Raw genomic sequence first — 25,168 nt, 5'->3', positions numbered from 1 at the left:
ACACTCTTCGCGTATTCTAAAACAGTTTGCCAAACGAGTTCTAAGTTACCTTTCCATCCAATAACACACGCTTTACTTTGTCGACTTTGGCGTATCGTTAAACTCCATTTGACACGTAGGAAGCTTAGAAAATTTCAGCAGAGTCTTGCGATCGATCGACGAATCGGTAACAAATATTAAGAATTTCCAAATGCTCCAAGAGTTAACAAATCACAATTTCGTAATTCTACGATTCCATCCATCTTCCCATTACGAGAATATCGGTCAGATTCGCTTATGACAGATTCGAGGAGGAAATTCAGGTTGAAAAATCTAAGAACGACAGATAAGGAGATAGATACTCGCGAGAAGAGCGGTGGTACCGACGCCAGACGTGGAGAGGTTGCGCTTTTGTCGAAGCACTCGAAAACGAGGAGTCGCCGGATCTTCTTTATGCCAGCAGTTGGCCGATCCCGGCTGAAAGGACGACGGATGCCTGCTCGCGGCGCGGATTAAACGCCGAGATCAAGTATTCTTGATAAAGGTAGCGGATCAAGTGGCGCGGAGAACGACTAAATCGAGGGAAAACCAGCGACTCCGAGCCTCTGTCGCTCCTACGTCGTTTCTCTGTCCTGCAACTGACATACAACTGGTTCACAAAAGTACTGGACCGTTTATCAGAGAAAACATTTACGTGCGTCTATGTTGTGACGTGTTATGATAAAAGACTCTGAAATTTTATTAACACTCTTACGATTAAATCGGTGAAATTTCAGACGAATGCTGAAAAGCGTACAAGGGAGTTACAAGAATCCCGCGACGAAATTATCTTGTAATTTTTCCAACCACTTAGGGCTGGAAAATTACCTAATGGAACGAGAAGCCAGTAGCAGACTGACGAGCTTCTGTGTATGTACAGATACGTCCTCTTCCGTCTTTGAATCTCTAAAATTTACTCCAAACCATCAGCTGCAATTAAAGGATTGCCTGAATCCTACTACCATTCAAACACTTTTTAAACCAAGGTTTCCTCCAGAACTAACCAAACGAAGATCCATCAGTAGACAAACGACCTTCCATATGTACAAATGAGCCTTCGGCAGCACTAAACTACTGCGTTTGAATCTTAAAAACTTTTAGGTGAAAGTGTAAGTAGCGCTTAAAGAATGTCGAAAATCTCGCCATTAGAAGCTTCACCCTTGGCGCGCCTATCGAACCAAGATCTTATTTAATAGCTTCGCTTTAAAGTCAATCACTTTAAGAACCGTTTAAACAAAAGGCGGATCGTTAGACGAAGCTTGGACAGTCCCAAGAAAACAGTTTCAGACGTCCCTGGAATACGGATTTCGACTTGACTCTCGGTGTTTCCCTAATTTTCCTCGAACCACGACACAATTGGAAGACAAGTCAGGCGAAAATCAGGAAAATTAGCGCCAACAGCACTCGGACTCATAGGGAGCAGACGGATCCGTAATCCTCGGCTGCCTTTTGTCGGGAAAATCCCATGGCGACAAACAAAAATGAGACACTCGACTCGTCTCGAGTCCTTCGAGATGGCTTCCTCGAGTGCTCGTCTTTAGACCCCTGGCACACGAGCAAACACAGCTCCAGCTAAAGGACCACGAGGTCAACAAACACCGGGGAAAACGGTCAGCTCCTGTTGCTCCCGTTTTCCTTTTTCTTCCCTTTCCTTTTCTGTTTAAAGGAGACTTGAAATCTTTGTGAATTTGGCTTGCCAGGAGCGCGGGAATTTTTGGGATCGTCCTGTTCATCGGACCGTGTCTTCGGGGTTAATGGATTCGGACTTTGGTCAATTCCTCGTGGAAAACTCGATGAAGTTTGTCGTCGTTCTTGGAGGTTTTCTTTGTTACCTGAGATGAAGGTTCTCGTGGTTACTTGATGGACACTTCGGAACTGTGTTTTGGGGGTGGAAGAGGGTTTGTGAGCAGAGGTGTGTTTCTCGAGAGGGTCTTACGCAGCTTCGAGGATGTTTTCAGGTTTTTGAAAAGTACTCGAGAAATCCTTTTTAACAGCATTAATTGGTCACCTATGTTGGATTAAGTTGTTTGGAATATTTCAACGCAAATGTACTCGAATGTCTTAGTCTTCTGTACACTGGAACAAGGGACTCGTAGTAGCCACTTTGTCTGCTTTTTAACCGAATTCTCCTGCGAACAACTTTTAATTAATTTTCGAAAGAAACTGGAAATTCGAAAGAGTTGTAGGTTCTTTTTCTCAAAGTGACATATAATATATTCACGTGAAATTGGAGAAGATTTAGATCATCGTTTCGTTGCTTTCGAATCTGTTTAAAAAATTCTGCAAATTTCAACACCTTCGCCTATTTTTATGAAAACGGACTGCATTTAAAATCGAAGTATAGTCCGCGAGGAATAGTTTGCATCGTTGTAACGACGTACATTTCTAGATAAATATCAAAATCCATAGGAAACCGCGTACGATTAGAGTTTTATTTAGAAAAAACGACTCGATCCATGTGACAAAGGGGTTGAAAACCGAATAAAAAGCCTTCTAGCTAACAACACATCTCCGAATCACTCAAGATAACGGTCCAGCAGCTGATGATCACCTTTGAAAGCCTCGTTCCGCCCCACATATCGCGAACCAAAGCAATACTTGAAAACCATGCTCCTCGAGTCTTCCCCGAATTCGGAAAGGGTTGACCGGCTCCAACAACCCTCTTAGAACTGTCTCTTATACATTTTCTGGGCTCGTGCACAGGCTCATAGAGTCTGGGAGACACAAGTGAACCGTGGTTAACACGGTGGTTACCTCCAACCTCATCGAGGACCCATTCGAAATAAAATGGAAAGACGAAAAAAAAAAGACTGAGAAGAAGCCTGGTGTGGCGTATCGGCAGCCGGTGCTCCACCATAGAACGATAAGAAGAAATCAAAACATCCAAGAAGTTGACAAAGAGACCGACCCTAACTCTATTCGTCTTCCCAATATCGTTGTTCATTTATCATTCTTTATCTTGGAGTTGCTCGTGTAAAGAAATATGGAAAACACATATTCCACGTAATTTTATTAATTCCCAAATATTCTCAAACTTTGTCATTCGTTGACAACTGTCACCACCATTTTACGTGGTAAATGTATTAACATAATTCTCGTCACGAAATCTGCAAATACATGTTTTAGGTGTCTAACTCTATCCAGTGCCTATTTACAACGAACTGAACAAATCCAAGGGAAGACTGAGAAAATGGGAAACCTGCTGACGCATATGACACACGGTGTTTCACCATACAGCGGTAGGAAGATATGGAAACGAGCGAGAAGTTGACAAATACATCGATCCTAATTCCATTCGCCTTACCAAATCCAAAGTTATTCGTTTATTCATCTCTATCTCAGAATTCTAGGTATAAGGAAATGCCAGAAACATCTATTCCGAATTAAACTTGGACCAGACACCATTTCACACGATCGTATTAACCTATTATCGGTTATCGCATCGCACCTACCGTCTGGCATTAAAAAATCTGCGAGTACACGTCGAGCGTACGTATCGCGATTGCCCCCGGCTGCGTGCAGATCGATTTCGCGATGAACCGGAAAAATCGAAGTAGATGTTGAGAAAATAGGAAATTCGTGCGGCAGTAAGAAGAAATTGGAACGATCGGACCAGAAGACCAGGGCAGAGAAGAGAAGAGAGAGACGAGAGTAGGCTGAAGGGATGAGGAGGTGGAGGACGAGGAGGAAGAGAAAGGCTGCTGGTCGTAACAAAGGTCGGGCTGTGCCAACCATTGACATCGCTCTGGGCCCCGGCCTGGAGGACTAGATTTCACGAGCCAGCGATGCAGGATCCTTCAAAGGACGCCGACATGGGACTGCCGCAAAAAGGATTCGCAAAAAAGGAGAACGGTGCAGCGTCCACCGGGCAAAAGGGGGCCAGGGGAAGTGGTGGCCGCTGAAAGAACCAGGCTTCTTTGGTCCGACGTTGGCTTCCGCAGACCCACGGCCTCCCCTCTCTCCCTTTTCTCTTTTCGTCTTCGTCTTCTTCTCACAGAAAACGATCGAGAGACCACTATATGCAACCCGGCAAGGAGGCAGGAAGAGGCAAGGGCGAGGCTAATAGAGAGGAGCGGGCCAGGCCACCATCGGGACACCGGCTGCTGCAACTACTTGACGCCGAAATCCATCGCGATAACTTAATCCGCTGGGATTATGGGCACACGAATTCTCGCAGATAGGTTAATTCGAGTGCTTTCTGCACTCTGCACTTCATACAGACTAACGGGACAGTATATCATCGGCTTGTCGTTTTCTAGGGCTGAAAGGTGGAAAACACGGTAGTGACGTGTACGAGGTGATCGCTCAGATTGTTAGGTTTTTATAGTATTCATAATAGCTATCAGGGATAGATCAATGACAATTTAGGTTTTCTCGCGTTTGGTAGATTTTATGCTATCTATAACGATTAACAGGAACAGGTTGATACCGCCAAGTTTTTAGATTTTGATATAGGGAAACGTGGCAGCGTATTGGGAGCTCGTTGTTTGTTAAGGTGGAGGTGGAGAGCAGAGCGAGCGAGTTTGCTCAAGTTATTAGATCTTATGAGCGTATTCTTGATCTTAGGAATGGCTTGTGTTTTGAGTGGTAACCTTTTATGCTAATGAATTTGCAGAGCGATATGGCAGATAGAAAATTCACGACGTAGACAGGAAGTTGTAAGAGATCGACCACTCGGTTGCCACGAATTAATCTTTCGCGTTAATAAACGTACACCGTGGTATAGAAGACAGAACATTGAGAAAACATGCGGCAAGTTTTAAACGATAATTTTTTCCATGAATTAATTTGTAGGCTCATATGGATACGCGAAGTTGTAAGCGATCGACCAAATAGATTAATTTTTTGCGTTAATAAATTTATATGTTAATGTAACAGATAGAAAATTGGCGAAACGAAGTAGTAAAGTGGTCATCGTCGAGGACGGAGACTGCCGCGTGCACGCGGCCTAACGAGCTTTTAATCGGTCGATCGTTAGGTCGTTAGCCGGGCAAACGTTAGCGATTAATTGCGAGACTCGGAGCTCCAACTTAGGCTAGTAAGTAAGTAATTGTTTGGTTGGCGTTACGTACAGTACTTACAAAGCCGTGCTTGTCGCTGATGTTGTTAGTCAGTTTGAGCTTGTGGAAGCTCACCACCTTCTGCATCCACTGCTCACCGCTACTCGGCGAATCAGGATGGATGTACATCCTCTTCGGCATTTCCGGGTCTGCCTTCCCCGCTACCATCCACCTGCTACTCGACAAACACGTTCAAAAAATCATTAAAAATCTTTTCAATCGTAACATCTCTTTATAAAGCAGGAAAATTTACATCTTTTCCAACGATTCGACAGATTCGAACGTATTTCACATGCGTAAGCTTGTCACGTGCTCGTCCGCTTGCTGCATATTCAAATTGCAAACGTATTGAAAAGCGGTAAAAAGATCTCTTCAATTTCTATACAGTTTGCTTTTAAAGAAAGGAAATTTAGGAACCTGAAACTGTACACCTTTCTGAGTATTTTCAAAAGATTCAAAGATTTTTATACACGTAAGAATAGACGTATCGAAAGATCTTGAAATTGTTGGAAAATTATTTACGATTGGGTAGAAATGAACAAAGGAACACGTCGATTTCTTCATCTATCGAGTATGTCGATCAGAGACTTCTGATGGTTAATGATATCAGAAGCTCGCGTTAATCGAACAAAGATATTTGCCTAATTTTCCTACGACTCCTAGATGTTCATACCGACAAATTTCACTCCTATTTCAACAGACAATGGAGGAGTTAGAATATTTTCCGAAAAATGTCAGCATAAAATCGAAACGACTGTTCTTCCAAAACAGTGTCAATAAGATGCAAAGTGTTGACACTGGCGACGATGAAACGATGAAGTTTCTGCCAGGAAATCAGAATGACGATCCTTAATTTCTATTCTCTACAGAAAATTAAAGGAAATGCCCACAAACGTACACGGCTAGCTTTTCCCATAAAAATCGTTGTAAACTACGTGTACTTAAATTTCCTATGAAGAGTTACGAATTGACCATTTCGAGCATAGTTTTCACGTTAAGTCGAAATTTCCAACGGCTTCTGTCTCATTCTACGGGACCAGACACTCGATACAGAAACAATTGGCGAATGCAACGAGAACCAAACGGTGAGATCCGCGAACAGAGAAGTCGACACACGGCCAATCGAAAGGCAGACCACAACGAACGATTACATCACTCGGACGACCGCAGCCACTTTGGAACTCGTTCGACGAGTTCTTCTTCGTCCGCTCGTTTTGACCCACCTGCGATGGATTCGAACGACCAGACACGCCTCCCTTCAAAGACAACAATCGTGATAGCCGGTGCTTAGAGGAATCAGCCGAGAAACTCGCTCGATCGACACCTTTTCATCCGCTTCCTATTTGCCACCCGGTATCTCCAGTCGACTTGGCCATTTTTCTTTCACTTTCAGATTTACCAAAGTTCCATATTAAATTATTTCTTTGGGACTCGAGAGTCGAAAGGGACGTGATATCGTGTGGAATTTGAGAAAAGTCGACGTTGACGTTTGGGGTGGAAATATTGGGTTGGACACCTAGTTGCCAACGTAATATAACGGCCGTGGAATCTTAGAAAATTGTTATTTGTAAAATTGTTAATTGTTATTTGTTATTTGTAAAAATTGTTATTTTCGCGAATAAATATGGCGAAATTTATAGACATTTATCTATGACTATAGACATTTATTAGATGTTGCGTACATTTTATTGAAAAATTTGTCGCCAAGAGGAACTAGAAAAATTAGGACAGTTCGATTATTCGATTAAATCGAAGCATTATTTTAATTATATATGAAAATTAATCGTATTACAGGCAGAATTATTTAAAGTGTAATCTTCGAGAAACTAAACGATTAATCTCGGCAAAGTTGGTCACTTTTTCTGTGCAACTCAATTATCGTTCAAATTTTCCACCATTATTGCCCCATTCTACGTTTCACCAAAGAAATCAAGATTTCTCCAAAGGATATCACGAGTTTCAAATCTCGCGCCAACATCTCCACTCTAAAGAACCTCTAAATAAGGAGATATGAACTGTTTAAGACAAACACCGTGGCTCTAAAAGCGGGAAATGAGAGTGCATAAACGATTTGGCCGACGCAAGAAAGCGAATAGAAAAAGAATACCGTTTCGTACGTTCGTGAGAACGAGCGCGACCATAGAGGATCGCCATTTACGTGACAAGGAATCTCGAAGCCCAACGTGGTTTTCGCGAAGTCGGTCGTCGAATTTCCCGGCTGCTTTCCCGGCCGGCCGATTATGTTCCGTTTAGCACCCTCGCGACGCGGAAAAACGTTAAACGGAGCTAGACGATTGTGGCAACGCTCGTGAGAACGCGTGTCTGCACGTTTCGGCCATCCAGGAAAAAGTTAATGGCGAGCTAATGACTGGCAGAAGGTTGAATCGCTCGGTTGGAATCATTGCAAGTTACTTTACAAAGCAGTTTGTTTGGAAAAACTGGAACAGCGGCGAGGTTTCTTCTTCCCCTGCTCGTTTGCATATTACTGTGCAATCGTGGGTATTTACGTAAATGTAGAAATTTAGAAGATTAAAGAAAGTAGAATTTTATTTAACAACGTGGCACGTCGATCGGAGAAAGTAGAATTTTACTTGGCAATTTAGAATTGCAACTGAAGTAAGTAGAATATTATTTTGCTATCCAGAACTCCGGTCGTGTAAAGTAGAATTTTATTTAGAAATTTAGAATTCTGCACCATGGAAAATATATGGCGACAACGTATGACACCAAGAGAGAAATTTAGGTTACAAGAAAAACACGTTGGTCGATTAAAAGAGCGGAAGTTACGATAGAAGAAGAAGTTCGATTTCCTTTCTCGTTAAAACTCTCTTGTTTACATTTATCATTTTAATCAGACTTCGTGGAAACTATAATTTTCATGGACACGTGGACCAGGAAAGAAAACGACGAGTTAAGTTATAAATCGATACACGTGGTTAACGGCTGGCTTCAATTTCAGGCTCGTTATTTCAAGTGGCGCGTAATCTTCGAGCCCTGATAAGCATGAGGCGCTAAAATCGAAGCGAAAGTGTCGCCTGTGTAATGCAACTTTGGTAGGTGATAATTTCGAAGTATAAATCTTTTTCCTGAGAAAAATGTCGGTTAAAATTGCCGGCTGAACGCTATCGGCGGATAAACGGTGCTTTTGGTAACTCCTCATTTCGAGACATAAACTTCTCGCCGAGAAAATTGGACGTTATGAAACTCAGTTCGACAGTTATTAACCAAGAAAACGTTCTATCGTTTCGTTCGTGATGGAAATAAGAAGAAAACCATAATTTTATTTAACAAATTAATGTTATTATTATTTTAATGAACGACTTTCTACATTTTTCGCATCCTTCGTTTCTTTTCTAAAAGAGAAAAAAGAAAGAAGATGGGTGAACTTTCTTATCCGACATGAAGCAAACAATTAAATTAAAGTAAAAACAGCTAATGAGAGGAAAAGTTGCTTTCAAGTTTTTTTTTTCTTTAAAAATTACAAGCCGAAGAAAAAGGAAAGAGAAAAATATGTTCCGGTGAAAGATGTCGATGAGGAAGTGGTAACGTACGAGTAATCGGATAATTGCATTAATTTCCGTGTTCGCGGTCGTCACGAAAGCTTGGACGCAACAGCTTGGCGGTTCGTGATCGCGATTCGTGGAACTATTCGAATCGTTAGAGCGTTCTAACCATGACAATTATACTGTTACAAGTTTCACCTAGACCCTTACCTGTTGTGGAACTTGTATCTGTAGTCGTCCGCTGCGACGATGTCCAGCAGGAGGATGTATTTGGCCTTCGCGTCCAATCCGGAAACTCGGAACTTCATCTGAGGGAACATCTGCCTGGAACCCCCGATCAACAGACACAGTTCGATCAGATAATTGCAGTAACATTCATTGGAATAAAATATAATTATCGAATAAAGTATATGGTTGACAAAATTTTGATTAAATCCGCGACTACATATTGCACACAAGTAATTAACTCTGAGTTTAATCATCTAGCAAATGTTCTCAAAATTTTGTCATCTATCGATTAATTTGTATTTTAAACCGGCCTTGAACCAATACGAAAGAAGAACGTAAAGAAATGACGTATTTTGATTAACTCTGAGTTTAGTCATCTTGCAAATGTTCTCAAAATTTTGTCATCTATCGATTAATTTGTATTTTAAACCAGCCTTGAACCAATACGAAAGAAAAAGGTAAAGAAACGACGTATTTTGATTTTATTCGAACCCCAAATATCCCAAACTCTGTCGCTTATTTATCAAATCTTATTGCATCGTTCACTCACGTCAACTTTCCACGTCCAATACATCACTGTAATGTCCATTAAGAACTTGCAAACACACATTGCGCTCTTCTTCGTCGTCTTACCGGTACAATTTTCAGCCAGCGATAATTCAACCTACAAAGGACAGCCTCAGTTTGTTCCCAAAACTCTATCACCTGTCTATTCATTTCTGTTTCACAATTTTCCATCTATTGGGTTGGCAACTAAGTGACTGCGGATTTTGTCATTAGATGGTATTGACAAATCCGCAGTCATTTAGTTGCCAACCCAATATTCTAAATCGCACTTCAACAAACATTAACCAAACCCATATAAAAGCCATTAGCCCTGAAACCCGACGTATGCTAAACATTCGTTTGGACTGTGCATTTCGACGCTTATTGTATCATTCACCTACGATCATTTATTCTTTCTACCACGATGAAATCACATCACTGCGATTCCCATTCTGCTGTGTTACGCTCTTTCTTCTCCGCTTAACCGCGTATTAATAATTTCCAGGGAAAAAGAATTAATGCCAAGTCTATTGGTCAAATTGTACAGATCCTACACGAGTTTACTCGTCGGATCCTATTTCATCGTTCAAGCGACAATTCTATAAAGTCGTATCGCTGGAATGAAAAATCTACGATGCTCGCGTACCGCGCTCCGTCGCCCCCTCGTCTTATCCACGGGATTTTCATTGGAATGCCGAAAGTCCGGAATAGAAACGTGCACGAGTCAATCGTGGCCGCTGTGACAGCGGACCGAGGCGCGTTCCCGCTGAATAAAAAGCGGATGCTGTCGCGAGAGAGAGCATCAGCACGCGGCGAAGAGCAGTTAGGGAGGAACTCGGTGCACGCCGTGGAATTATCATCCCGCGGGAAGAAAGGGCGCCTTCTGTCGCTGGAGCGCGCGTCACGGAACGCCTGGCCAGGCATTTCGGCGTGTTTTCACTTTTTCTAGCATCGCTTCGGACACCGCTGCCAACCGTTGGAATGTCGTGGCTTCGTGAAAATACCGGCCGTGGTCACGCGGAATTGAAATCCTTCTCCTCCGACTTTCGACGTTCTTGCGACGTTCTCCGCGAGGCTGAAGGCTCGCGGAACGCAACATGTGCCCCAACTGCGCGCTGAGAGCCGCTCCAGGGGCCCAATTGAAGTTTCCAACAGGCTACGAAGCACAGGTGAGAATTTTATTGAAACGTCGGCGAGCTGAGCGTGCTGGGTAGCGTAAACTGTGGGAGTGGCTCGCCAGCCAAGATGATGGTTCGATTTCGGACGAGATGGATGCTTCTTGGTAAGCTGGACCTGTTGGTAAGTCGAACCTCTCTTAAGTATATACGTCCCGTGGAATTTTTCCTCTTACTTTTGCACGCGAACTTGTTTTTTCACGATGAATAGGCTGATTTTTGAGACGTCGACCACGGACACTTGTTTCTCGACTGATTCTCGCACCTAATGCGACTGACAATAACCGATGGTTACAGCTTGAGCAACGTAGAGCCGAGTTTGCGAAACGCTTCTACGATAACGATTTAACATTAGAGCCTCTATTGTACTCTGACGCAGACAGACTTTGTAAAGAAAAAACCACACAAAGCGTAGAATAAAAATGATAGACGCCACGCGACCAATTTTCGTACACCATGACCGAAGCTTATGGGACACGAGGATACGGAAAATGATCTCTGGAACGAGGTTAAAAATTCTTTATTTTACAATAAACGTATTGTCGTATATGGAAATGTAAATAGAAAATAAAAATACTAAAACGAAGATCGTTTAACGAAGAATGCAACGTCCTTCTTGATCTGAGCGTACATAAAAATAAGCAACATGGTGGCTCGTGATTAACATTTGTAGCATACGTACGAACATACTGAAAATCTTCAAACGAAATCAACATTTTATTTCACAGAACCAAAGGGAGAATATTCCTACCGAAAACGATAATGAAAATACAAAGAGGAAAATTTCGATACCGCAACAAAGACGCGTCTAAATTACCATGAGAGCGACGAACAAACCGATGATGATCGAACCATCGGATCGAAGTCAAGGACGCTTGGTATACCGAAAAAGGGATTATTCTTGCTAATATCGTACTTAACGAAGAAGATGCTCGATAAAAGAGCATGTGTGTCGCAACGAGTGTCGCAAAACCTATGCGCTATCGTGTCAAGCATGGAAAAAACTGGCGACGATAAGCTTTGTTGACTCCATAGCGTTGGTCGGAGCTGGTGATTCGCGCGGCAGACATAACACGATTAATAAAATCCGAAGAACGCCCTCAGCCGCACGGGTTCAATTGCTTCGACATTGATTTTGCTGCGACATTCTGGACCACCTTGTTCTACGACGTAGACGTTTTAGACGACGACGAAGGCTGCCCGTAACAAATAATCTACCATTTAAACAGCCTATCGTATACAAACTGGGAAATTATGGCAGCACTAATGAATCGACGAGTTAGGAGAGATTACGAGATGTTAGGGAGATTAGAAAGACGAAAGAGAAATTAGAGAGTGTCAGGTCCTTCTTTCTTTGTCTGATATCTCTGCCTTTATCTTTGCTTTATTTAAACTTTATCCTGTTTTGAACTTGGATAAATTTCTTTGAAGAAATGAGAAGCTTTCATACGAGTAGGTGAATGGGAATCTTCTGCAACTTCCGATTTTTCGTTAATGAAAAATTGAAGAAAAATTGTCCGCCAGTAGCTTGCTCCGAGAAACGAAAAGCTAAAGACCTATTTCGTTCGTTACAACGCCTTCCTGTTTCCTAAGTAGCCTCCTTTAAAATTCATTCATCAACCCTGACACCTGACACGAAGAAAAGGACACGGACGTGGCTATAAGAAATAATTGCCTATCTCTCTATTTTCCAACGAAGAGTTTTACCAAACAATACGAAATTCGATGAAATCTGATTGATAAAATACACACTATAGAAACAAAAGCAACTGTACGCGAATACTTTTTCTAGCCACTGTATCTCCTTCCGAAAAGAAACGAAGAGGAACTTTAAGAAACCTCGTTCCTCCTTCCACCGCACACCAAATTCCGCAATATTCAATCATCAACGCCGACGTCCGACGAGAAGAAAAAAAGGTGAAAAAAAAAAGGAAGAAAACAGAAGCAGAAGACGTGGAAAAGAGAAATAACGGATGGATAAGTATACTGTTCTAGGGGGTCAGGAAATTAAAATTCCTCAAGATCGGGAGCTATAATCCGAACGTTCCAATTTACACCGAGCCCACGGCTGGTTGCCGTACGTTGGAACGGCGTGGCTCGGACTTCCTCGCCGGGGCCAGCGGTTTCTCTCTCGAACATCGCAAAAAGAGTAGAGCGCACGTTCGAGAAACGTTTCGCGTACACCATTATGGAAGCTGCGACTGCCTTAAGAGAAATCGCTCGGTGCGCCTCCTTCGAATTATTGTACTTTTGTATGCTAACGGCGCGAGTATCCTTAAACGTCGTCGTTATAACGGCCGGGCCAATTACGGTAATTAGCCGCCATAAACGAGTAGCGTCTGAGAAAGCACCTTCGTGCACCGGTTGAACCCCTTTGAACGTACCACGGAACAATACGGCCGCTTCTACTTCCACCGATAAATACAAGTCAGGTTGTCGCCGCGTGGACATCCGTTGCGACGATCCATTGTTTCAGGTCTTAAGACTCTGATAATCAATTAGAGATCCTAAATGTGGATGTACCGAGTGTGCGAGGGCAGCTTCCTTTTAATAGATTGTTAGTACTTACGAATTGTGAGGTTCCGCGAGTTGAACTGCAACTCGAGGGAAGATTGAGAGTCGATCCGAGTTATCTCTGCGCTCTGGCTGATTCGCATGAACCTCGCATGTTCGAGAACGAAAACCGAAGTTTTAAAATACAACAAGATCAAGATACCAACTCTCATCTTCGCCTCTAGCAGCCAGTTCGTGAGTTCAAGCTCGCATAGAATCAGGAAAGATTGGTTCAGAAAGAAAAACCAAACTGACAGATCTAGAAGAAAATTGACGAAGAGCGAAAGCTAGGAAAAAATAGATGTGAAAATCACGAAAGATTAGCAGACCATCGAGTATCATAAAGCGAAGTTACAGAGAACTTGAACTCAACGGTGAAGAAGGGGGATGAAAAATCGGCCGATCGGACGACTTTAAAGGCCGTTCAGGGATTTTTGGTAGCATCTGCCTACTGTGCTGAATATCGTGACGAAGGGTGGGATCGATTCTCATTCACGTGGAGCACACAGAAGGACGGTAAGCCGGATTATCCTTGCGATGCCTCGGCAAAATATCCCGCGGGAGGATGCTGACGACCGACTCGAATCGCTGGACTAACCTTCCTGAAAAACTTCCAGGCTTCTTTTTATCGTTTGTTCCGCCGCGCTTTCCTTGTTTTTCGAGCAACGGTAGCCATGAATAAATCAACGTGCAAGCCTACGTGCGGTGAACTTCGTTGAGACTGTAGGAAGTACTCCGTTGGAAACGTAGAATCGATTAAATATTCAAACGAACATAAACATCGTATCTAGATTTATTGCACATAACGTGTGTGCTGTGTTGAGCAGCGTAGGTTCTTTGGTAGAGAAGAGACACGAGAAACTTTGTGCTTACGTTATAGACTAATTACATTGACTCTTGTGCAATTTTTATTTAGGAAAAAAGACGTACATACGTTTCCTGGTTTAAGTAGAAGTATGTTTAAGCGAGCATTTCTCGAAAGAGGAAAACCTATCCAAAAGACAGTTAAACGGAGGCCTAGATAAATCTCATTGTAAATTTCACAGCCAATCAAGAAACTACAAGATTTGCCTCAAACTTTGACAATTCAAGCTTCTAAATCGAGAATGAACTTCTTCGAAAATATCTTTACGTTTAATACAATTCCTGTTCGTTGCATTCTACCGAATAATTCTAAACGTAGTAAAAATCGATCAAACGTCGCTCTAAAAAATGTAACACGACTCCTAATATGTGCAGGTCTATATTCTTAAAATCCGACTAATCGATCAATCATTAAAAACGCTGGTTTCAGTAGTTTGACGCAGCAGTTGCGTCGTCCTGCAATACAAAATCACCGGTATACTTGTCGAATGAGCAAATTATCTGTTCGAACATCTCACGAGACCGCTGAAAGCTGTAAATCGTCTGATAAAACTGCTCTTTTCACTGGCCCCTCTCTAACTTTTAAAAAACTGTAACTTTTAAGGCATTCGATAAGACACGAACGAGAGAGAGAGAGGGAGAAAGAGACGAAGGAGAAACGGTAGAACGACTATGTCGGTTTGTAGAAGAGACGACGAACGACGTGGCACGGACCGTTAACGAGCATCGAGGAATCGGGGGCCGTTTTGGTCGATGAGAAAGGGCGTAACCCCGTGACATTCCTTTCGACGACGAGGCATCCTCCGGTTTAATGGCCCCTCGTACAGATTACGGAAAAAGAAATTCGGCTCTGCTTCTCCGTGGAACACGGACACGTGTTCGGCCTTATGATTTTATAAGAGACGAGTACCCTTACGCTCGGTTGGGAGCACACTCTTCGGGAGGATGGGTTAGGTTCCTGGAACGTTCGGATCCGGCAACCTTCCTTTTGCCACGTTTTTTGGCCGAATGGTAGGTTTCGAACAGAATTTGAAGGGTTTGGAGAGAAGCAGACTGGTTTGCAAGAGTTTTTGTTGGTTCGATAAAGTCATAATACCGTGGGTAGGTTTGATGTTGATTGGCAGAAAAATTACTGTCATTTTCCTTCTGGGTAAATGTTGGAATTATTAATTTCGTTCTGAGAATAAGCTTCTCTTTTTTTTTTTTTTTTGTAATTTAATTAATTAGAAGTTCTGAGAAGTTTCTTGGATTATGAATAACAGGCTCCACGGAAGAATATCAATCTTTCACGGAACCTTCTTTTGTGTCATATGTCGACGATCTGTTCCGTAATGCCATACGTATCGATGTCTTATACTTAAACACCTTGTGGCATTCATCGGATTGTCGTAACGAAGTGTATCATTTTGCCCACGCAATTTCATACGACTCTGCGTACTATCAAACAGATTACTTGCTGCAACGTCCTCTATGATGGAAAAATCTACCGCATTTGCTTATTCTTACATAACAAACGCTTCGATCGTCATGAATAACTAAAACAGAGTATTATTCCCAATTTTTCTTCCGCAGCTTATACTCCTTCAATATCGGATGCATCGACAAACGCCATACAACGCAAGCAAACGTTAGAAACATCCACGATACTTCCTATGCCTCTTCCAAAAATTCCAAACGACTATTTCTCTGTTATCAGACTTATCGTCAAACCTCGAGCAACTCAGCCAAACAATTAAAATATCCACTAAAACCACCGATGCAAAACCCGTAATCTTCCTTATTTCCCTCCCAAAAACATCGATTCTTCGATATCAAACGCGCCACAGCGCGAATCTCACATCAAACCACGTTCAACAGTATCAAACTTCGAGGACACCTACAAAATCCATAATATTCTTCGCGTCTCTTTCAAAAATTCCAATTTTCCTTTGTTGTAAAAGCTAAACTCCTCGGTCAAACTTTCAAAGCACGAAATATAGTCGCCAAACGAAAACTGCTCGTCCTTTTTTCTCTTCCAAACCGAATTCTGCGATGTCAAACGTATCATCGGCGCGAATATCGCGCCAAACTTCGAGAACACCCAGTACAGGCAATGTTCTCGGTGTTCCCGCAGTGTGTGGCAGGTGGAAGCGAGCTCTCGCTTCCAGGAAACCTCAGGAGCCCGCGGTGATGTGCGAGAACGAGGAGGACTACGGCGACGAGGACGATATAAGCGCGGTGAGCAGCCACGTCCCTAAATTCTTCTCCCTTTCCCTTTGTCTCCGGTCGCATCCTCGTCCCACTCGCTTTTCATACGATTCCTCTGTCCTCTTTCTCGCCACCGTCGCTCCTCTTCTTCCTTTTATTCGATAGCCGGCTCGCCGGATCCCCCTTCGCAGTATTTGTTTCTCAGACGGCGCTAATTTTCGGCGTTACGGCTCTATCGGCCGAGGCCGATCTCCAGATCGCTTCGGGCAAACTTTGGCTTCCTTCGACCGCGGCCTCCCGCCTCGTTAACTCACCGAATCGAAGAAACTAGACGATTCACCAGGACACCTGTAGATTGGCTCTGTCACTTGGTTTACGTGCCTCGACGTCTGGCACGTGTATCAGCTTCTGAACGATCGCGAGAGCAGATTGTTGAAGACGATTATGATGAGAAAAAGTTGCTAATTACATAGTGATATGCATATATACATATTTACGATAGGAATGGGACGAGAGGTTTGACGAAGTTTGTGTTTGTTTTTGATCGATTTGATTGCGATAATCCTTTTGGTTTTTCTTTTTATTTAGGTTTGGCCTTTTTAGACTTTTCCTGTGGGTTCATTGCACAAGAAGATTGCAGTAGAGGTTCGATGATGATGATGATGATGATACGAAAGTAATAATTATTTAGCGATATGCATATCGTTTATGGCATAAGTGGAACGAGACGTTGGACGACGTTTGAGCTTGTTTTCAGTAAATTTGATCGCAATGGGGCGGATGGTTGTCGAAGAGTAATTTGTAGTTGAAGGTGGAATTATAGAATTACGAAGTTTTCTGTCTGAGAGACTCGACGAGTTTTTATTCAGTTGTTCCACTTAGTTTGATTTAGTGTAAGGTGGTTGTAGCACATCGAAAGGAAAAAAGTGAAAGTGTATAGATTGGTTTTGACGTACGATGAAAAGTGAGGAAGATAAGATGTCTCAGTAACAGGAGAAGATAAATTTAACGAATAATTACCAACATAAAATTAATGTCTCGTCATTTTTCATCGTTTTTTTTTTTTTTTTTTTAGTCTTCTATTAGAAATTATAATCTCTCCAAATATGCTACATCGAAAGGATTCCTAGTAATAGAAGACGGTGGAACGATCAAGAAACGTTGTAAGAAACGATCGATCGAAGCATTTAAATCAGTAGAATCATACTTGTACAAACAGCGACAAGGGATTATCCTTTTCAGCAGCCGTTGGATGAATAATAACGGCAAATGGGGAAGAAGAGAAAAGGCCGCACGTGTGCGCATGAGTGCGTCATCGCGCCAACATACGATCGCCATTCGATAAAATCCACCACGGATTTACGACGATCCCAGGATCGTTAGATCATCCGGCGCGATCCTCGCGAAATTTGCCACGTTCCAGCCTGTGTTCTCTGAGTTATTGCCTTGTTCTGCCTCGAATATAACATAACGTTTCCGTTTTTTCTTCTCTAAACATCGTGGACTATGTCATATTAAAAATCATCAAGGCTTGTTTCATTTATTTCACGTTGACTCCCTTATTCGTCGAAAATATCATGTGATTTAATTACTATCACAAGATTTGTATAAAAAAATTCGATTTATTCATCAGCACTGACAAGATCTTAAAATAATGAAGAAAATTAAGATCTTTGTTCGCAGTGATATGTAAATCTATTGTTAAACGTTTCGAACTTACAGATACGATACTTACGATTAGGATCTAATAACGAGAGCGATAACGGAATAAACATAACGTCGGTAGATGTTAATTAACGTTCTTATCTACAAATACCTTACCAACCCGTTTATGAAAACCGTACGCCTACGAAATAAATATTCCTCTTACTGTTCCCACAAATAAAACATACAGCATCGTTGGCCCATTAAATTCAATAGAAAAAATCGATAAAAATGAGATCGCTCGTCGTTCTTAAATCCCTCACGAACGCGTTAAATTATCGCGAACAATCTTCCTCTGGAAATCACAGGAAATAAATATTCCTTCTCTCCTTCCACCGACTCTCGCCGCTAATCCATTAAATTCACTGGAAAAACGAAGCAGAATTAAACCGAGATGCTCTATCACTTTAAATTCCTTAATTCCTTAAGAACCAAGAAAATAATCTCGTTGGCCGCGAACCACGCGCAATCCAGAGGAAAAAAATAAACGACTGAAAAAAACATGGAAGAGGGAATATTCGTTGGTAGCGAAATCCTCGGCAAAAGGCGTGGAATAATTAAATCGGAGGCATCGAGCAGCGACTACGATTCGTCTCGCGTTTTATGCTCGCTGTGTTCCATAGCGGGCCGGTTTTTATATACGCGCTTTGTCGCGCGTTCGCCTCGGCCGATAAATCGAACGTTGAATCGTTATTTACGGGGCGTGATTACCAGCGCGACGTTCGCGCCGAAAGCGCGCCCGCAACCCGGTAGCTTTCCGGTTAATTTATTTTATCGCTAAGCTTCGCCTACCGATGATTTGCCGGCCGTTGCGTTGGCCGCCTTTCGCTTCTCCACCGCCGACGATGCCCCCACCGTGACAATAAAATTGAAAGCCCCGCTGCGTTTTATGGCGAGATTAAAAAACGCGCGGCGGCCAAGGCTTACTGTAAATTGCGGGCAGCCGCGAGCCGAAGCTCGAACGGTGAGCCATCGAATGGAAACCAGGATTCCGTGAGATAACGCCGTAACACCGGCGCAGATTGCCTCGCGAAAAGCACCCGGCTAAATCATGGATCGCTCTCTTTGTTTAAGAGGATCGCGTGATACCAGCCACTAGTAGCATACGCTACACTCGATATATTACGTTCGCCGCGTAATGGAAGAGACGATCGGCATTCGCCGCTGTGGGTAAACCTGGTTCATCTTTGAACGTGGAATGAGGATGTTTGCGTTAATTGAACTGCGTAAGACGAATGCAGGGGCAGTTTTAAGAATTCCATATTTTACGCGTTACAGTCCAACAATTTAAAAAATTTGAGGTGGTTGTTGGTGAAGGTGCCCACAAGAGATGCTCTTGACGTTCAACAAAGTTTATTGAACTATTAACCTATTTGCGTCATGGCTCTACTTAAGAGGACTGGTCCCTATCACCGCGCGCAGTCGGTCGTAGATGCAATAAATGACATCCGAATTCTTCATGGAGTTTATCCGAAATTTATTGTTGAAAACGATTGGTAGACAATGTTACTTCGCAAACATCGCGTCTTACATTCTTTATAACAGAGGAAAAAAGAAAAATTATTTATTTAAAAATGATAAGAAATAAGAAATTAAATCAAATTATTTCTCGTGGATTTCTTTAAAATGGTCAATACAACAAACTGATATAGACGAGATGCTGACAAACGGGTCAAACGTGAACTCTTACATCTGAAGAATATTTAGCGACTGAAATAAAAAGCAGTCGCAGCGCGCGTAATAATCCGCGCTTGGATGCAAATGGGTTAACAATCAACAGTTAACAATTTACGATCAACAATTAACGATTAACTATCAAGAGTTAATAATCACGTATCCCTAATAGTGTTTGCTTCGCTATGGCGCTAAGTTTGGCGAAACCAAACGGATTCTTTTCTTTGTTGCCCCCTTGTTGTTGTTTATTAGATGTCCACGATCGTTGCCACGCACGCCTTCTTCTAGAACACTCGGCGAAAGGACCGTTGGGATATCGATGGCTCATTAGGCACTTCGACGATATACATCGTCGCCGAGTGCCGCCACATCTTTATCTCCATCAGCAGTCCATCGGATTTGAAGTGTGCCGACCGCGACAACATCAACGACGTAGCATGAATTTCTTGCAAAGTTGCGAACGAAACAGCAAAGCGCACGAAACTTAGCTTCCCCCATCGGGATGAAACATTTACGCGATGCCTAAGGAGAACTGGTTCCCCGAAACAAGCGTTTGACGTCAATTTCCACGACACGAAGAATTCCTCACTTTTCATCGTTTCAACAACGACATAGGAGTCTCCGTTGTAAAAAATGAAAGTCGACCCTATAATCCCTAGCAGCGTGAATTTTGCCACCCGACTTTTCATCCCTCGTCTCGATAAAACATTTAGACAATGGCCAAGGAGAAGAGCCGCTTCGCCGAAGCAAGCGTTTGAAGATGAGGCTGTCGTCGACCGGTGGATAGAATTATTGCCAGTGGCGTGGATTTTCGCCACGCGAAGGCTTTGTTTCCGGCGATTCCATCGCGCCGAAGCGTGGATATCGCGCGCGCGTTTGCACTTCAGTTCAGCTTCCGGGGGGATGCTCGCGTGCGACTTCCATCCGCCGGCGACAATGCGCTTTTTCCCGGAGTCGCGTACACAACGGGCTCGCTCGGCGTGGAAACGAGCGGCGTGCGCGACTCGTCCCATTATTTGCCCTCCGCGGCGCGATGTTTCTATCGCGTTAAGCCGGTGACGGTGACAGGGTGCGATCCGGAAGGGACTCTTTCACGCGTCGGGGGACAGGTTTTCGTCTTACGGGAGCGGACAAACCGCGAGATAATTAAGCCTCGTGCTTCGTGTTCGGAGCTTGCAGCGCCATTCGAACGATCCGCGCTTTGCTCAACTTTCAATGACGAGGTGCGTGTACGAAGACTAAGCTTTTCCTGTTGTCGATCTCTGGTCAAATGGTTTGACAATGGACACGTGATTCTGAAGTAACGAAGAATCTCAAGTATCGGTCGATGCACTTGTGAATCTAATCTTAAAGTTAAGATAAGTAGTCTATGGAAGACACAATGTTTATGTGTCTAGGTGATATTTATTAAACAGAATTACAGAACCAAATGTATTTAAAATATAAGTGAGTGATATGGTATAATTAACAAAGTGTGCAGGTAAAGAATTTATGGCTTGTTGACAGTTGCTCAGTTACTCTCAGACTGACTGTAGGTAGTGACCCATGGTCCCTTAAAGACTTTGAACCCCACTCTCTATACAGTAGTGAGTATGACCTGAGTAAGTGTCCTGTTCAAATGCCTGTGTAGGTGTCTGCATAAGACTATTTGCGTCTATGTGTATAATATCGTTGTATTCCAACATATATATTAGGTTGTCCGAAAAGTTTCTTTCGTTTTATGAGGAAATAATAGACGCAAAACGTTTTTTGTTTTATATTATTTTGTCGATTTACGAACGATCCATTTTGTTCTGTTGAGATAAACACCACGATATTTCACAGACTTGGTTCCTGGTTTGTACGATGCTGCACTGTTGTGAAAAACAGGTTTGCGAAAGAAAGACACTTTTCGGACAACTTAATAGACCGATACAAGTATCGCGTGTAAGTACTCGTAGATTAGATCCTAACGTATGAATGTCTAACTCTTAGCCATTTGCACGTTTCGAGTTTCTACGTGGATTGATACAAGTATCATCAGCACGTAGGTATTACGAATATTGCGTGCAAGTATATATCAGATAACAGCATACATTATTTCCTTTAATATTTCATGCTGCTTCTGTAATATCGATATACATATAATACGTCCTAAACACGATGTTGAAAATTAAAACCATCTACGAAAGAGGAAATTTTAAAATGACGTAGGAAAATGGAGAAAGTTATTCATTGAAGGAAATGAATTCACGAACGATATACTAGAACTGAATCGATCTAGAAAATTGGTGTAATAAAATTGGACGTTTAATACGTTGCAATCTAATAGACTTTATGGAAGTATTTCATTAATGATATAAAGTATCGTAAATGCTAGAAAGATTAGATATACGCTACATAGACAGTGTGTATTTATAGGCAATCATTCGCGAAAGTCTGAAAAAACTGCAAAAATTCCGTCCGAAAATCAAAAATACCCTTTCCATCGACTGTTGCGTCAAAAATTATATCATTCGTACACGACCAAAAACTCCATTAACGCTTTCACGTCCGGTTGTTATGAACTAGTCGCCAAGTGTATGCCAAATGCTACAGCACGTTGATTTCCCAAAAGTTTCCCAACTTGACATTTTTTACCACAAAATCGCCGGCTACCGATTAAGTTTGGCAGTAAATCTATGCGAAGCGTCAACACGACAACGACTTAGCTCCGCTAAGAATTCGCAAAACGTGACTAATCGCCCAAGATCGCATGACGCCACAGTGGCTTCGCCAGTTAGTTACACAATGTTGATCGAACAAAAGCTACAAAATACCCGTAGACAGATTAACGTGACGAGTGACCGCGGGAAAGAAGGATCATCGTCGCGGAAAAAGGGATCGACGGGACGAAATCGAGGGGGTTAGAAGGACCTTGCCTTCCGAGCAAGCGTGAGCGGCCGAAGGAAAGAGAAAGAGAGAGTCTTGTCGAACAAATCGGTACAAACGATCGTCGTAAAGCAGTTAAGGCGAGTTTATATACGCGTTTCTCTCGCAGGGCCCCGTGGAGGCGGTCGAACCGAGATGACCAGCCCCGATAGGGAAACCGATAGTCGCTGGCCGAGGCTTTCGAAGGCTTCCTTTATCCTGGGGCCGCGGTCCAGAACCCCCGCGGCGTGGAACTTTTTTAACTGGATCCACGGAGTGGGTCCGCAGCGGACTGTATCTCAAAGTTGCATCCCCCTCCTCCTCTCCACTCACACTCTCTCTCTCTCTTTCTGTGCGTTTGAAAATTTAAGTTCTCTAAACGCGAACACAGGTACGACGACCAGGGCGGAGACGGATCGCGTTGCCCGGACGATTTAATTCCGTTTTCCTCGCTCGGGTCTGGAACGAATCGCCTTTGTTTCTTCGTTAGTCGCTTTGTACGACTCTGTGCTTCGGTGAAACAGGAGGGTGGACGAAATTTGTGTTTAAGGAATTTCAAAGGCGATACCGTGCTACACTGTTCGTTCGTAACGTCGTTGTTGAGTTCTCGATGTAACTGTGATTTGACGAAATCGGGCACAGCTGTTCTTGCAATTTCTTTCGTTCGTTGGCAGCGTGTTAATCGCAACGTGTCGTTGATATCAGTATCTTTCGAATTCAAGTGTTGCTAGAGCACATTCTGTTAGAATCTTTCGAGTATTATAGATATATATCTACTATATATTGTTTGCTATACGTATCAAATGATATATTTGTTACACATACATAGAGCAACATTAAAATCTTCCAGATTCAAGTATATCGTTAATACACTACGTATATTAGAAGCTTTCAATTCCATTTAATTTCAACTACGTCAAAGACACTTCATTTAACAGAATATTAATTATAATTTCACTACCAGCCTTAATCAAGCGTTTTTAGTAGAAATCGACGAAAATGTCAACGCATGTGTGTACTTATGGGCGACAGTGTAGCTCGCTGAAAAATGATTCACGTTCCTGTCTTCGCGTGTACGCGTCACCTCCACCACAATGAGCCGTGCACCGTATCCACTTGAGCGGTTGAAAGGGGATCCGAGGTCCACCTTTCACGCCCGAGGACAATAATTACCCGCGTCTCATTTATACCAGGCTGGCCGGGGAGCGGCTCGAAAAAAATACCGTGCTCCTTTTACAAAATAACACTCGAACGGGCAGCGCTGTCCAAAAGCCCCGGAATGATCGGCCCCCTAACAATGATCGACGGAACGCGGCTAATTGCATATTCATTGGGCCAGACAGCTCGTAAACAGAGCCCCGAACAACGCCACAAAATTCGGGAACAGGGAGCAATGGTGTTTGAATCCATGGGGCGTGAATCTTCTTTTAGGCCTTTTAGGAAATATTTCTTGGCAGAGAGGATGTTTTGGAAATTGGCTTTTCAGAGCGATCTGATTGCATCGTGAGAAACTTGTGGGAAGTTGCATTGGGAACGTTTTAACGAGTCGATGGCGAAGATTTAACAGCCGATAAAGTATAATTAATAATAAAGTAAAAATAAAGTGAAAAGTATCATAAGGTTTCGAAGATTATAATTGACACTGCATCTATCCTTAATTACACACATCGATGTATCCCCGATCGCTAATGTAAGTACGTAACGTCTCCGATTACCTTTAGAGATTATGTTTAGCAAATCGTCGTGTTGTAATTAAATGAGCAATAAAAGACATAAGTCTTGGGCAGAGGTTTGTTTCGACTATCAAATATCGCAAGAAGCGTCGTACTTTAGATATTTCACATATCCTTGAACGTTATGTTCGTTCTATTCGTTGCTGTACTTTTTTAATTTCCCATGAACGAGTAGAAGTCCGTACTCTTATGACTAATCCGATATAATTACCCTTCGTGTCACCGGGTGTATCAACGTCTTTCATCGATCGAATAGTCGTCTGTTTCAAAAATTCACGCTTCATCGTACCCGCGTTGAAACTTCAAAACGATAAGAAAATATATATAAAGAGAATTCAATTAACTGCTACACCTAAAATCTCAAAAAAAAGAAGAAAGAGAGAAGAAAAAGAAGAAAACATATACGTTTATTCCCAACTCCATTCACCAGCCACTCAACCTCCCCAAAAGCTCGTAAATCACGCTGCAACCTCCGACACCTCGCAATCATGCCCACCCTCCTCTCGCTCTTTTGCAAAATTCGCGGAAACCAGCCGCACACGATAGACGGGCGCCGCACGAAACGTCGTAGCGCAGTCTCCGGCTGAATTTTCGCGGGTTTCTCCAGCAAGTGGCCGACGAAAGTCAGAAAAGGAGGGTAAGAAGGTCCCGTGCGGCACTGACTGGACGCCGTGGTTTCCTGTGCGCTCGGCCAAGGTCAGCGGTCGAAATTCCCGCGGCCGGTCGACCCGGCATAATTTCGGCCGTTTATGACTCGCCAAGAACAAATAATAATTTAGTGGGCGTCTACCGGCTTCAACCCCCCGAGATACGTAGGCCTCGGCTCCCTGGCCGCCTAGCCAGGCCGACACACTGTATAAATAACGAGTGGCGCCAGCCGAACTTCCACTGTTACATTATCTCTTATGGTTTACACACGCCACGGCCCCCATTATACCCCGTGCCTATCCACACGGTTCACTCTCACACACGCGTCAAACAGCCGAGCCTCGTCTCTCTAACGTCTGCCATCTTTCACCCTCTTTCACGTTCGC

The 25,168-nt window shown here is 43.0% G+C and overlaps 1 protein-coding gene across 3 annotated transcripts in view; it reads right to left on the bottom strand.

The window, feature by feature from the left end:
• LOC100642252 (optomotor-blind protein) overlaps nt 1-25,168 on the bottom strand; it is a 172,394-nt gene that overhangs the window by 97,499 nt on the left and 49,727 nt on the right. For 2 of the 3 annotated variants that reach the window (XM_003397233.4, XM_020864122.2), the window contains exons 3-4: nt 8,792-8,905; nt 5,091-5,253 (exon numbers count right to left, since the gene is read on the bottom strand). In XM_003397233.4, coding sequence (XP_003397281.1) covers nt 5,091-5,253; nt 8,792-8,905 — 277 coding nt within the window. The remainder of the gene's footprint in view (nt 1-5,090; nt 5,254-8,791; nt 8,906-25,168) is intronic. The other variant, XM_020864123.2, reaches the window with a different exon arrangement.

This window comes from Bombus terrestris, chromosome 8 (genome assembly GCF_910591885.1).
Source record: "Bombus terrestris chromosome 8, iyBomTerr1.2, whole genome shotgun sequence".
NCBI lineage: Eukaryota > Metazoa > Arthropoda > Insecta > Hymenoptera > Apidae > Bombus > Bombus terrestris.
This window is presented reverse-complemented; position numbering and strand designations above follow the sequence as displayed.